The 15,049-nt window shown below is 47.6% G+C and overlaps 1 protein-coding gene across 2 annotated transcripts in view; it reads left to right on the top strand.

Annotated features, from left to right (window-relative positions):
* Window positions 1-15,049, top strand: part of LOC139050047 (double-stranded RNA-specific editase 1-like) — an 80,963-nt gene that overhangs the window by 41,987 nt on the left and 23,927 nt on the right. For both annotated transcript variants that reach the window (XM_070526187.1, XM_070526188.1), the window contains 5 exons: window positions 495-588; window positions 1,422-1,577; window positions 3,875-3,984; window positions 7,011-7,193; window positions 10,127-10,364. In XM_070526187.1, the coding sequence (XP_070382288.1) occupies window positions 495-588; window positions 1,422-1,577; window positions 3,875-3,984; window positions 7,011-7,193; window positions 10,127-10,364 (781 nt within the window). The remainder of the gene's footprint in view (window positions 1-494; window positions 589-1,421; window positions 1,578-3,874; window positions 3,985-7,010; window positions 7,194-10,126; window positions 10,365-15,049) is intronic.

Below are 15,049 nucleotides of genomic sequence, written 5' to 3'. Positions count from 1 at the left end.
TTTCTTTCGAGGAACTTGTATGGGTTTCTTTTGTAGCAATTGCTACGAATGGGTGGATGTCTGATTTTCCCTTTAAAAATTACTTCTCTTCACCTTGTGGGTTTCCACAGAACTATTACGTCAAACTCTTGCTTTTGCTTCCAGTTGTTGACAAATTTGACTTCACCCTGCCATCTGCTAGCTGCCTGGTTAGCTCAGATGGTCGAGCGGCTGCCCCGGAAAGGCGGTAGTCCCGGGTTCGAGCCCCGGACCAGGAGGAATTTTTATTCAACTGCGAGGTTTTCTTTCGAGGAACCTTGGGTTGAAATGGGTTTCCTTGTAGCAATTGCAACGAACGGGTGGATGTCTGATTTTTCCTTTAAAAGTTACTTCTCTCCACGTTGCGGGTTTCCACAGAACTATTGTGTCAAAGTTGTCCTCAAGTTTCACGTTTACCTCAATCTCGTGCACCTTTTGCTTGCCCCTTGCTTTCCTGCCCCCTGTGAACGATGCAGGGAGCCGATGCATTACTGGCGAACAGCTAAGCCAGGATGGAACCGTGGTGAACGATTCACACGCAGAAGTAATAACAAGGAGGAGCTTCCTCAGGTGAGCCAACGTTAGCACTCGCGAATTCCTATAGAATGACATCAAACATAAATTCAAGTTAATGTAGACGTTGTAGTTTAGACTCCTAGAATGGCAAGCGGGTCACTTGTGCAGTGGGGGGGAGAGCAAGGCTTGCTTACACCGGAAAGGACGCAAGACTGTATGACTTGTGCTGGTGCCGCTTTAACCCCGCAGAGCCCGGACACCATTCCACATCATGGAAAACTAGAACTTGTTGATATTTATTTTTGTCTATGGAGAGCACATTCATACCAAAAAACAATGAAATATTATTTGTGTTAAATATAAGATATTGCAGTAATTGCTTAGTACTGATTGGTTTCGAAACTATTCATAAATGAAACTTCACTCCGTGTATCATGCATGCAGTTGTCAGCTTCGCAGTAAGTTCCAGTGCTTAAATCATAATTTTTGAGGTATCAAGCGCTACGTAGCATTTATGGTATGTTCACCATTGCGGGGTTAAGTGAGCTTCTGTCACCATTTATCTTAGGGTTTTTATGATGCTGTCATCGATGGTACCATCAGTGACATGAAGTAAGGCATAATCTGTAGCTTCAACACGTTTTTTTCCAGTTAAAGTATACTCAACGCAGAGTCTGCATGACACTAACAGCATGTTCAGCATTTCTGCATACTACTAAGTTTTCTTGGCTACTACGCTCTTTTCTCTGGCACTACTTATCAGAAGGGTGTAATTGTATCTTTATTCAGAAAGCAATTGCATTTTTTTTCTCTCTCTGTTTAATCCGTCCTCCAAGCCGTGTATTGATAGTGTGTGTTTGCTGTCTTCCGTGGTCGCGTTGTTGCAGGTTTCTATACCAGCAGCTCAAGAACTACGGGCCGGGGAAGGAGCATGCCATCCTAGAGCCCACGGAGGACGGTCAGCGGATCCGGATCAAGCCGGACGTCTCTTTCCACTTGTACATTTCCACCGCGCCCTGCGGGGACGGGGCCCTTTTTGCCCAGTGCGTTCCTCTCCCACTTCTTTCTCTCTTCTGTCTCGCCTTTGCAGCTTTCTCGTTATGGTGTGCTAAAGCTTGAAGGGCCTTAGCAGAATTGAGCGTGGCAATTTTTATCTGTTTGGGATTGGTCTTATCACCTGTTCTGGAACACTGTACTTACTAAATTTATGCCGTATTTACTAATTCAATAAATACCCAGCTCTAGTTCATCCTCGATTTTAATGTGCACCTGATTTTTCATGGCCATAAATGGACATTGCAATGCCATTAGTTGTAATGGGCGCTGCAATTTTCGTACTTAACAAGACACAAGAAACAGTGCCACTAATTGTTCCTTCGGCAGATTTTCATGATGAGAGAGAGAAACAGTCATTTGTTTTCACGTGATAAAATAAAATTTATTTGATCTGAATGAACCGAATATCACTTATCAGACACCAGTCCTAGATGTTCTGCAACGTTGACAGACTTGCAGCACTTGCCAGAAGCTTCCAGAATCCGCAGTACACCTAAGTATGGCCTTCGAGATTGGTGGAAGGGGACATTAGCTATAGTGATTTTGATTTTATACTCGACTCTGTCATTGTTCGGTGAATTACAGTAGAACCTCGTTCATACGTTTGGGGGAAAAACCGCGAGAGAAACCGTAGTTATGAGGAAGACGTACGATCCGAAGTAAAAAAAAAAAATATGACAGACCCAACTGTTTTTGACATCTATGTAATGTGAAGCATCGTGCAGGTCGTTGTGGCATGTGACGCCGACGTCCATCGAACTGGTGGCGCTCCAGCAGCCTGGGACGCGTTTTGTTCTTTTTCTATTGGTGGGTGCTTTAAGAGGACGATGGGAAATCGAAACAAAGTCGAGCTGGTGGGCGATGCCGGATGTCGCTGAAGCAAAACGTGATGTGCACATCGGGCCACCTACAGCAGGGAACGGCAGCGCGTTTGGCTTATCGCCTGCTAAAAGCGTGCAGTATGCTACTTATGGCACTCCGCACGTCGCACTGTCAAACAAATAGGTGAAGATACTTATTGCAATATGTATGGCAGTGATAGCTCTGAATGCGGCGTGCGATGGGGCTGGGTGGAGATTTGCTGGTACCATCATTTTCATGTAAAACGGGTGGCTATATACTGTTCTCGTTTGTGAGTACCTCGTGCCTTTTCTTGTTCGCATGGGGTCTGGCGGCCACAAATTATATGCAATCGCAGTCTGCTGCAGGGAACGGCGGCATGTTTCGGTTATTGCCTATTAAAAGTGTGCGCTGTGCTTTCGACGTCGCCACGCGCTGTGAAACAGATTGGCGAAAATGCTTATTGCAATAGGATTGGCAGTAATAGCTGTGAATTCCGCGTGCGCCGACCCTGGAGAAGATTTGCTGGTACCAAAATGAGAAACGGGGTGCGCTGACGTCACGTGATAGGGGCAGGCGAGTATTGTGGTAAAACTGCCGCAACGGGCAGCTATATACAGTTCGTGATAGCGTATTCTTTGCATTTTCTGTTACATGGCATCCAGCGGCCGAAAAACATATCATATGATTGCAGTTTGGAGACATACTGAACGTTCGTGCTGAAAAACCGTTTTTTCAAGGAATGTATGAACCGGTAAAAATTGAGCTTAACTCTATTGGGTCATTTTTTGTGTTCTCAACTGCGAACGTTGGGGCCTGGAAAATGTACGTAACGGGAACGTATCAACTAGTTTCTACTGTATGTGCAAAAAGAGTGCGCAATAATAGAGAAAATAAGTAACTTCTGGAAGAGATTGTGAATTTTGTTGGGCAAATTGGGGGCACCTTTCTGTGCTAGTAAAGTGTTCTCGTGAGGTCTGGCACAGGTCCTGCAGCTGAGCAGCACTGATCATTATGACATCATGTTATAACAGCGACATTGTGAAAATCTGCTGCACGAAGCATGGAATTTCCATCGGCATTAAGGCAGCTTGTTGTGCAGTTGTTATTCCTTGGTTCGGGTGCTTTGTCGGGGCTACCTAGAAAACACAAGAAAATTGATCAAAGGGCTTTGAAATTTGTGCTCCGTGGAAACACATGATTATGAAGGCACTTGTTAGAGTTGCATAGCCTGCACTTCTTTATTTTCTTTCCTCTCAAGGTAACCCTAAACTTGGCATTGTCAGAAATTTAGCAGAAGTAGTCGAGGGAAACCTCCATAAGTCGGGGGATCTAATAAGACGAATTTTTTATGTTGCGAGACATTTGCTGAAATTGCATGCTAGAGCTGGCTGGGAGGTGGGCCTCAGCTTTACACTTTCTTTTTTTCTTCTTGCCCACACAGCACGACGAAGCCAGACGACAAGAACAAGACACAGGATCAGAACAGCGAACAGCATCACCCACTCTTCACCAAGAGCTGCCAGGGGCTCCTGCGAACAAAGCTGGAAGCAGGTGAGAGCCATGTACAGTAAACGTACAGTACAGTACAGTAGATCACATGTAGGGGGCCGTAGGGCACTCAATCGGTGCGCCACGATGCAAAGACATCGCCGTTTCTGCATTTGCCAGCCGGTTTGAGGGACAGTTTTTGCAAACAAGGGAAAGCATGAGGGTGTGCGGGCCCCACAGCACTCCTACCCCTGCCCTGTTTAATGTTACTCTGTTCTCTGCAGCGTAGCACTCTAGACAGAAGTGTGTGGCTGGATGGCGGTGCAGTCGAATGACAAATAGAGTTGGGCATTTTGAAGCCGGGGGACATCAGCATCTTCCTGCGGTTGGAAAAGACGTGAAAACATGTAAAGAAGTGACCAGACAGGAAATAGCTGGACAGAAAAACAATTGGACTGGGCACTCTCTCTTGTCCGACTGTTTCTTTACAAGTTTTTGCATCCTATTATGACGTAATAAGTATAGGCCAGCTACACTAGGCCAGCAACAAGTAGTGATACAGATCTGGCATGAAGCCCAGATGCAGGCACACACAGATACGTCTCCAGATACCGCTAAACCTTCTCTCTCTCTCACACACACAAAAATGTGTGTGTGTTCACGCAAAGCTCTTGCTTACATTTAACCTTTGTCCACTGCAAGGGTGGCTGCAGTGGCCTAACTCGCTCGGAATGTTCAGACAAGCCTGAGTCATCTGTGGCTTTGTGTAGCCAACATTGCAGCTCAACAGAGAATGTTATCGTAGAGCCCTACTTGCATAGAGATACACCATAGTACAGCAGACTTCTGTTAATTCGACTCCGGTTAACTTGATTTTTCACTTAATTCGATTGCCATCGAAGGTCGCGGCCATCGCCCATGTGTTTCTATGGGCCCTAACTTTCGTGATCCGATACTAAAATTGGCCTTTGCCGGACAATTCAAACTTGACCATTCAACATGCCAAGCGCCTGATCCCTATGGCACCCCCCCCCCCTCTCCGCCGGAAGATTCTGCCGAAAATAGTGGGCACGGTGCAATTGGAATACGAAGCCATAACTACATTTACGGCGTTGTTATGCTTTACTGTATAACACAGCTGTAGTTTGGCGAAGCTGATGTCAGTCCCATCAGGGTTGAATTAACGGAAGTTGACTGTGCCAGAAGACTTACGTGTGAACCGCATTGCTTGCAGAGGTATCTCATGACAATGTGTTCAACCAAATGCATAGAACTGCCGTATTTACTCGATTCTAACACGCCCTCAATTGTAACGCACACCCATTTTCCGTGACTTAAAGAGAAGTCCTTTACAGTGCTGTGCAACTCATTATTTCATACAGAAATGCAACTTTCTCTCATTTGGAAATACAAAGATTGGAAACATTTCTATCATTTAGAAACAAAAACAAAAAACAAAGCATGTCTGGGTCAGGATAAATTCTTCTCCAAAACTGTTGTCAAAGTCCCCGTCCTATTATTGTACCTGAATGTTTTTTGTACTGTGCGTGAGCAGTCTTCTTTGTCCCGCAGCTGCCAGTCTATTATTGCATGCAGTATGCAATTCCAGTTTTGTTCATTCTTTACTGTTAAACAACAGCAGCTCCTTCTTCCCACATTTCGTTGATTGCACTCCTTTTCTGAGCCTGGATTAATGAATAGCAGGGACAGCACGTGTTCATTAGGCAGAGCTTCTGACTCCATTTTTAAACTTGCCACTTACTAGTCACCGTACACAAATCGTACGGCAAGGGGGTACAGAAAAATGAAATGACAGGCCATACTGATCAGAGAGGAAGAAAGTAAAGGGCTTCCGAAAGGAAAGCTTGTGCTTTGGCTTATTGGTTCTTTATCATGAATGCGAAGACGTGCTGCTTAACTCCTAACAAGACACAAAGGAAGAATTACGATCACATACACAGGATGATGTACCAATTAACAACAGTTTTATTTACATTGAGCAAAAAATATAAGGTACATGATCTCAAAACGTGAGTAACAAACCAAGAAAAGATGGGGATGAGAAACTTGCATGTCCATCCACAAACAGTGCTGCCTCCTGGTTTTCACTAGATGATGTGTCACGGCACCTACAGACAAGTGTGCAACAAGGTACTCATAGGGACCCGAGGACGTCGTCATCTCTCTAGTTTTCTCTCTCTTTGGCAAGTGTCCATTTTAACTGCAGTAATGCATAGCTTAGAAAACGGGACGGAGTGCGCCGTGTCAGGATTGGGGGCTCAATCCCATCGCTCGTGGTCCTTTGCAAAGATTGGAGTACGGCATGAATTCGAAGGTAGCTGGCCCATGCCGTCGTCCAACTTATTTACGCTGAGGTCGTTGGTGAAGTGAAGAACTGCTTCTCATCGAGAACGAGGAAAATGGGTTTATTTACAGAAATTAAATCAGTCTAACATGACGGCTTGAGAAAAAGAGTATCAGTCCAACATGACTGCATGAGAGAAGTGAATCAGTCTAACATGACCGCTCAAGAGAAGTGTCCCCAGCATTCGCACAACAGTTTTTATACACTCGGTCCGCCGGCCATACGAGGCGGCGACTGTTCGTTTACTTATCGGCAACTTGCTGCCGCTCCGCGGAACAGTTTACGTACACAAAGGCACACACATTCCGATGCCCAAACGACAGCGTTGGAGGGGTGCCGTTCCGGGAAGTATCGGTGCCAATCGTGGGTAGCTCGTTGTCTTGAGTCACGGACAAGGCATGAGAAGCACCAAAATACGTCTTTCCCGCGGCAGCTTGTCCATGCGTGTCAAATCAGGTCCGCGCTGGAGAACTCCAGAACCATTGTTCACACACCGAACTTGTTCCGTCACAATGTCGATGGGGCTGGTGGAAGGAGGCGGTTTTCAGCACAAAGGCCGCTTCTTCGAACGCCTCCTAGCTGTAGCGACGGAGAGGGCGGAATGTGCGTTTTGCCCCCCTTGTCGTAATTGGGTGGCAATTTTGCCTTGCAGCTCGCCATTCTTAACAGCCGTCATTTCACCATGGTGACAACCGTCCGTGGCTGCATTCTCTGCTTCTTCTAGGCGAAGGCACGGTCCCCGTGGACCTGACTACAGACTACCAGACCTGGGATGCCATCCTGCAAGGTGAACGACTGCGTACCATGTCCTGCAGCGATAAGATTGCTCGCTGGAACGTTCTCGGTCTGCAAGGGGCTCTGCTCAGCCACTTTCTGCAGCCTGTCTATCTGAGCTCCATCACCCTGGGTGAGTTGTGGTGCTGAACACCCCTGCATATGCACTCTGATTGACACCTAAGACAGCAATTATTAGAAGTTAATTAACAATAACCTGCTGTTATAGCTTAGTGGCTATGGTGTTGTGCTGCCAAGCTCGAAGTCGCGGGTGCGATCCCAGCCGCGGCAGCCATATTCAAATGGGGGCAGAATGCAGAAGTGCTCGTGTGCTAGATTTATGTTCATGTTTAAGCACCCCTGGCAGACAGAGTTAATCCAGAGTCCCCCCACTACGGTGTGCCTAATGGTCATATTAGACAGTTTTAGTTTAGCGTACGTAACTACCGTATTTACTCGCGTAATGAACCCACCTTTTTTCCAGATAAGTTGACATAAATTTGGGGGGAGGGTTCATTACGCGGGGAAAAAAAATTTAGATATTTTTTAGGTCGAAATTTCATGTCACAATGAAGATAGGAAAATCGCAATCCCAACCTTACCTTTATAGTAAAAACACGTACGCGATGAATGTGAATTAAAAATTCATTTTTATTTTCATGCTGCTGGCTGCTTATGGTCTGTCTCACTCGGGCTCGCTATCTGAATCCACGCTTCCACTCATATCGCTTGCGACTTCGTCGGCGTCGTCGTCTTCCCACAGCGCGTCGTCTTCACTGCCGTCGAGGCTGTTGGAGATGCCAGTCTTTTTGAAGCTGCGGACGACCATCTCGCTGGGAATCACACTCCATGCTTCTAGAATCCATCGACAGAGCATGTCGATGGTGGGCCTTCTAATCTTACCTGCGGGAGTCAGGTCGTGGTTTCCCGCGGCCATCCACTCTGTATAGAGCCGGCGCACGTTGTCCTTAAAGGGCTTATTAATGGAAACATCAAGGGGCTGCAGCACTGATGTCAAGCCACCTGGGATGATAGCGAGGTCCGTGCGTAACTCGCTCATTCGGCAGCGGACATTTTTTTCCAGATGGCCGCGGAAGCTGTCCATAACAAGCAGCGATGGCAGGAGAAGAGCCCCGGGCCGCCGTCCCCAGACTGTTTTCAGCCAGTCGGACACCAGCTCGGCCGACATCCACCCTTTCTCCTGGGCGCGAATGTGGATACCGGCAGGAAGAGTTCCCTTTGGCAGAGTCTTTCTTTTGAAGACGACGAACGGCGGCAGCTTCCTGCCGTCCGCTGTTACAGCTAACATCACGGTGCACCGCTGCTTCTCGGCGCCCGTCGTCTTAACCTGCACACTTTTCGCACCTTTCATATCGACAGTGCTGTTTCTTGGCATGTCAAAGTTTATAGGCGTCTGGTCCGCGTTCCCGATTTGCGACAGCAGGAACTTTTTGTCCTCACGGATCCGAATGACAAAGCGGTGGAAATCACGCCGGTGTTCAGCATCGTTGGCTTCAAATGATGTTTATTTTATCACTGCGCGATCAGACAATTTTATGATCGTCGACAGTCGACAGCGCCGGCCAATTGAGCCGAGATAACGCGAACATGCTGAACACCGACCCTGCGGGCGGGTGCGCGTTATTTACGCGACGTAAAAAAAAAAATTCAATTTTCGACGACAAAAGTGGGGGGTGGGTTCATTACGCGAGTGGGTTCATTACGCGAGTAAATACGGTATACCGTACGCTATACGCTGTGATATAGCGTACGCTAAGCAGCGCACGTTTTCTACAGTTTTAGTTGGCCGGTGATATCTTCGGATCTCAGAGGCCATATGCCGTCGCTGCGGCTATTTCGCGCCTGTAGCGATAGGTGGCGCTGACATCTTGAACGTTTCTTTCGTTAGGCTCCGACTCGTTCGAAACAAGAAGCGATCTGGAAAACACCACGAGGTTATCCATAATACTCTGTCGTCGAAGCGGCCTGAGACTAAGCGATAGCCGTTTACACAGTCATTTGCTACGAACGAAGTGCATTTTACAAAAGCAACGCCAAATTCAATTCGAAGCAGGCAGCCGGGACCGTCACCATGTGTCCCGCAAACTCCGCAAGCCCCGCAAAAACGCTAACGCTAACTCGTTTGCGTTGCGTACGCCCGCTATACCCACTATTTCGTTCAGCGTTCAGCGCATGCGCAGTGACGACCCGCTATTTTTTAGCGTACGCAATGGTATAGCGTACGCTATACTAAAACTGTCTATTGTGGTTCGGCTCACAAAACCCCCAAATTTAATTTTAGTTTTGTTTCATACACACATGGAAAAATTAGGCTCTGATAACTAGGTGGAGCGCTGAAATTGGGAAATTCGCAGGCGCTTGTTGGAATCGGTTGGCGCAAGACAGGGCTAATTGGAGATCGCAGGGAGAGGCCCTTGCGTGCAGTAGACATAAAATAGGATGATGATGATGATAGTGATAGTAATGATTTGCGGACATTGCGATACTACAAATAGGGACGATAACTGGGGGTGCGTAAATACACAGGATATCGCCGAATTGAATAGTATGAATTGAATACGTCTAATATATGTAGAATATTAGAAAAATCAAACCCTGGCTTTTCGATTCACGAATGAAGCTATTCGAACATTCATTATTCAATGCTGGCATGCTTGGCACTGTGCCAAGAATGCCATCGCTCGTAGATGTCGTCGTGTCTTGCGTCAGACACGTAAAGTGGAGGATGACCCTAGTAGCGACAGTCCAAAAATACAGCATACCTTTTTTTTTCTCAGCCACTTATGGAATAAAGTCACTTATTTTCTGTCAAATCTGGCCGGCATTCTAGACTGATAATTTGGGCTTTCTGGCGGTCCACAACGAGTCTGAATTATCGATTGGAAACTCGAAATACTTAAGCTGATGATGATGCTGAATTTGTAGTCTCGGTCAAGGGAGCAAGAGAGTCACTTTAGTATAGAAATCTTTCTGTCTTTGTTTGCAATGTGAAGTGTTTGTAGACCCAAGGTGTGCTTGACATCTCTGGGGGGCACGTGCGCGCAGGTAATCTGTATCACCACGGGCACCTGTCTCGGGCGGTGTGTTGCCGTCTGGAAGGAGAGCCCGGGCTGGATAGCCTGTTGCCGACACGCTACACCCTGCACCACCCGACACTGGGCTGCGTGAGCGGCCACAACCCACCCCGCGACACCGAGAAGACCAAGCCCTATTCCATCAACTGGTGCGTGGGTGATGAGCGCCCAGAGGTTACCAACAGTGGCACCGGCATGCGCCAGGACAGGTGAGCGTCCCGAAGCCGCGCCTTTCACATTCAGATGCACTAGTGAAGTCTGGCGACTGGCGCCACCTTTCTTCAACGTTTTTTTTTTATTTACCCATTGGCTTCCACAGCCAGCGATTCACCGGCCACTCAGCAGACAGCTGTTTTGGGCTATTTTTCATAGGTGGCAGCACATTGCGGGCTATTTTCTACTCGTTTCGAGTTTCACACACACTAGACCAGGGTGTCCACCAACCGGGAAAACCGGGAATTCTCAGGGATTTTAAGTAGTCAGGAAAAACTCGGGGAATTCCTGCTTCTATCAAGGAAAATTAGCTGTAATTTTATTGAAAGGGAACCATAAGTCATGGTAATGCTGTCCTGAGTAACAGAGAGGTAACTCCTCCAGCCGCGTCCTCGGCTGGAGGAGTTGCCAGAGTACAGTCAACGAGCAACTTTCCGGACGCCAGATAATTTGGACGGCTTCGCGGCACCACTATGTACCCCATGGGTCACTGTATAAGAACGTCTGAGCTTTCGAACGCAAGAACCCATTGCTGTCCGATTTTCTGGACTTCTTGCCGTGATTGCAGGTCCGAAACGGCATTAATAAAAGCCACAACCACCGCCTCACATCGGCACACTCGCACGCAGATTCGCTGGCAGCCGTAGCCACCACCGCGGCGATGCTAGGCCTAGCTGCTTCGAGGTTCGGTATTAAGGGGGGATGAGGGTCTTGAAAACTTTTTTTTTATTTCTTAACGTATCTTCCTGAAAATTCGCATGCAGATATATCTTTGAATGCTGATTCCAAATATATATTCAGATTTGATATATCTCATTTAGAAATGAAGATATCGCAAAATAACTTATCCCACATAGGTCTTTTGTTACGGGCCATTATGGTAATTTCTTAATTAAAAAAACTAGTTTTAAAGAATAGCTGTCATTTCCAAGGACCCACTGCACATCCTAAAGCTAAAGAAATTTTTTAAAAGTCATCATATAGGTCATGAATGAATCACAAAGTAGGAAGAAAAAAACAATGCAGGAGTAATTAGCTTACACCTGACCTAATTGCTAGTCTATTGGGTTTAATGAAAAATGGAAAGCTTTAGGATGTAGCTGAGGTTTCACTGAAAAAAATGATACCTAATTCAATAAAATCAGTTGACGCAAACATTATGAAAAGTTCCGTAAGGCAAAGGCATTTGATCGAAAAAGCAAAGTTGAGAAAATTGCATTTAAAGTTTTGCTTACTCTGCCACTTTTGTTTACCTATCACATGGAAAAATTTAATGCTTTAGCATGCAGCCCAGTCATTACTGAACACAATAACACCAAACTCACAGAAATCTGTTCATGTAAAAATTGTGAAAACTTCTGTATTGCGTTGGCACTTGACAAAAAAAAAAAGCTCAAAAAGTCACCTGCTATTTTCTATGAATCTGCCACACATTCACAAAAGTCCTGGGCAGTAGTCCTGGGTTCTGTCAGGCTTGTGTTTCTTGGCCATCCTCTTCTTCACCTTTTCAGCATTGGTGTGACTTTTATCAGACCTGCACAGCCTCTGTTTATCTTTCTCAAGGCTCCTACGAACGAGGCAGCTCCCAGGACTGTAACCAAGCTGTGCTGCAACAGCTCTGCTGGTTGCTGCCATTCCTTGGTTGAAGCGAGAAACTGCTTCTGCAACAGCTCTTTCAACAGCCAGCAAAGAGTCATGCGTGTTCTTGGAGCTTTGGCTCCAAATGACAGAGTGTAGGCACTCGATGGCGTTCTGTGTCATGCCATCTTTGCAGCGCTCCAAGAGGGCCTCGTCGCCCAGCCTTGCAAAGATTGGCTCAAGAGCAGTGCGAACGTGGCCTGGCAGAGGGTTTTTGTGTGGTGGCGGCTCCACTTGGTTCGCCAAAGCGCGATTGAAGGCACACCACGAATCAACCCCTTGAGGACAGCAACTGTGGTCTGGGGCTTCATCTGTCGAGGTCATGTGCAACAGTGTGGCATGCACTGCCTTTTTCATGCCTGCAACGTCGTGGTTGTGGCTCCGCAAGGCATACCCATAGTAGTTAGTAATTTTCTTTATCTTATCTTGGGTGAGGTTGCCCTTTCCGCCAAGAGATTCTCCTTGTGCCTTCTTCTTCTCAACCAAGTTGCGAAGAGCCGTCCCCATCCGCTTGTGGACATGGTTCAAGCAGTCTTTCTTTTCAATGGATATATATCCATACACTTCTCCCGAGGTCAATGCATGAAAGGTGCGGCTATCACCATCAGAAAGTATAGTTGTGTACCGCAACCCATTTTTTTCCAGAGACCTGTTGAACAATATGATTGCTGCTTCAGTCTCCATCCGGCCGGCATTGCAGTCGATGTTTTTCATGCACTTGTGGTTCACAGCCCAGTCACCGTACCCATCATCACTGGGATCAGGTGCCCCTTGGCACCCACGACAGTACCTCGAGAGCACAACATGGTCCAGTACTAGGCCAGTGTATAGCTCTATGATGCAGCCAACTGCAATATTTTAATTGTGACCACGTGTTTTCCATGTGCCATCAAATATTACATCTACATTTCCTGGTGGATTCAGGAAGTTCTTGTACATGTCCTTCACCACTTTGACGCTTGCTGCTTCTGTAGCAGTAGCTACTGCCTGGCAAGCTTTCACCATGGTGTACATATGCCCCCTGAAAGTCTTGTGGTGAAGTCCTCGGTGAGAGAGGTTCATGGTGGCACAAAAATCTGCTAGGGCAGTCGCTCCCTTGCCTATACTTTGAATTCCCTTCATTGCCCGCAAATTGACTTCAAAGGGCGTGATGTTGGATTTCCCGGGCACTCGTGGCGACGAGAAGTGCCGCTCGGCGAAATTGCAATTTGAGCATGTGAGCTCCAACTTCACTGCTAGGCCGTATTCTCTCTCACTGCACTTTGCGAGTTGGAGAGTGGTCATCCCACACTTGCTGCAGCTTGTGGACACAAACATCTTCTTTAGCACTGAGAGATCAACGATGATGTACTCTGTGCCGCGATCGTCATCTTCACTTGCTGTGCCGACGTTCATTAGCTCGAACTTGCGGGAAGTCGCGGACTTCTTCGCCAATGAAGTTTTAATGTTGTCTGCGTATTTTTCGCGCCCCGCGCACTCCGCCTCCGTGAAAAACACCGTGTCGAAGCGTTGAGCACGCGAGCTCGGTTCAGCCGCGTCCGTCGGCAACGAAGCGGCGTGCGGGAACGCCGAAGTCGACGTTAGGCTTAGGTCAGCCGGCTCGGCCGCTTCCGACGACACGGAAACCGAAGCGACTTGCAGCGTCTCAAAAGTTGGCATTTTCGACGGGCTTAGTCCAGGCGCATCCATCGGCACTGCACAGACTTGCGGTAACGAAGTTGACACTGATCGGCACTGTCCAGCCGCGTCCACAGGCGAAGCTAGCGTCGACGGGGTTTCTTCAGCCGCGTCCACCGGCGAAGCTGTTGTTGGCGAGCTCAGTCCTGCCGCATCCACCAAGGGCACAGCAGCTTGCGGCATCACCGAAGCTGTAGTTCTCGACGATGTAGCGCTCTTCTTATTCCATGCGCGTCTCTTTTTGCTGACTACTTTTCGCGTGCTTGCTTTCAAGCGCGCGTCTCGCGCCATCGTGACACGCGGAACAAAGCCACCAGGCACGCAAAAGCAAGAAATTCGTGGTTAAAAGAAGCGACCCAATAGCGAAAATATCTAGAAGAACGATAAAGAAAAAGGCAGAACGAAAAATACTAGGAAACAAAGAGGAGCGCGAAAAATGACGTGCGTGCAGGCGAAAGCAGACGACGTGAAGGAGTCGAACAACGCGGCCGCGGAAGGCGAAGCATACGTCACGGCCAATCAGAGGGCTGCGCCTCGAGGAGGCGCCCGGTTCACCCAATCAGCGGCTGTCTCGCGCCGATTTCCCGCTTGAGAACGGGTGCCAATCCCTCCGCTGCACGAGGGTCTACAGCGTGCCGAGGGGCGCCAGAATGGAGAGCGGGAAACCAGCTTTCAAACGAGACCAAGATGGCGCCGATCGGTTGGCGTCGCGCGGAGCTACGGCACCTTGAAAATGAGGCAAATCTTCGCGCTTGGCGTTCAATTTCGGCTCACCGACGTTTATAAATTACCGTTTATTTTATACTTCGAGTAGGAATTGAGCCATAATATTTTGTAGAGGCATAGTTGGGACATTAAAGACTTCAAAAACGCAATTTTTGAAAATTGCCATTTTTGACCATTTTTCGCGATTTCAAGACCCGCGTCCCCCCTTAAGGGGGGACACGGGTTGTGGCGACCAAAAATCGCGAAAAAACTCGATATTTTTTTATTGCATTTTTGGAGTGTACAGCTATTATTGCATCTACATTGTTAATTTCATCCCGATAACATCAGTATTTTAGCCGCAGTGACGCCTTATACGACATGTACTAGCTGAATTTCAGGCGGAACTTGCGCTGAAACGGCACATTTTCCGAAACGCGCGCCTGCTCTTCCAGTAGTGCTAGCGCGGACATCTTGGTCTCATCTGAAAGAGGCGACTTTTCCCTTTCAAATTCCCGCCAGAACGGGCCCCGTTCGGCCATTGGCCACTTAGAAAATACGCGGCAAAAAAAGGTACTAGAACGTCATCCTATTCGTCACTCGGCGCACGTGACTTGAGCTTGCCTCCCGATTGGCGGAGCTGCATGGCCATCGTCTGCTC

The sequence above is a fragment of the Dermacentor albipictus genome, chromosome 9, assembly GCF_038994185.2.
Source record: "Dermacentor albipictus isolate Rhodes 1998 colony chromosome 9, USDA_Dalb.pri_finalv2, whole genome shotgun sequence".
Classification (NCBI taxonomy): Eukaryota; Metazoa; Arthropoda; class Arachnida; order Ixodida; family Ixodidae; genus Dermacentor; species Dermacentor albipictus.
This window is presented reverse-complemented; position numbering and strand designations above follow the sequence as displayed.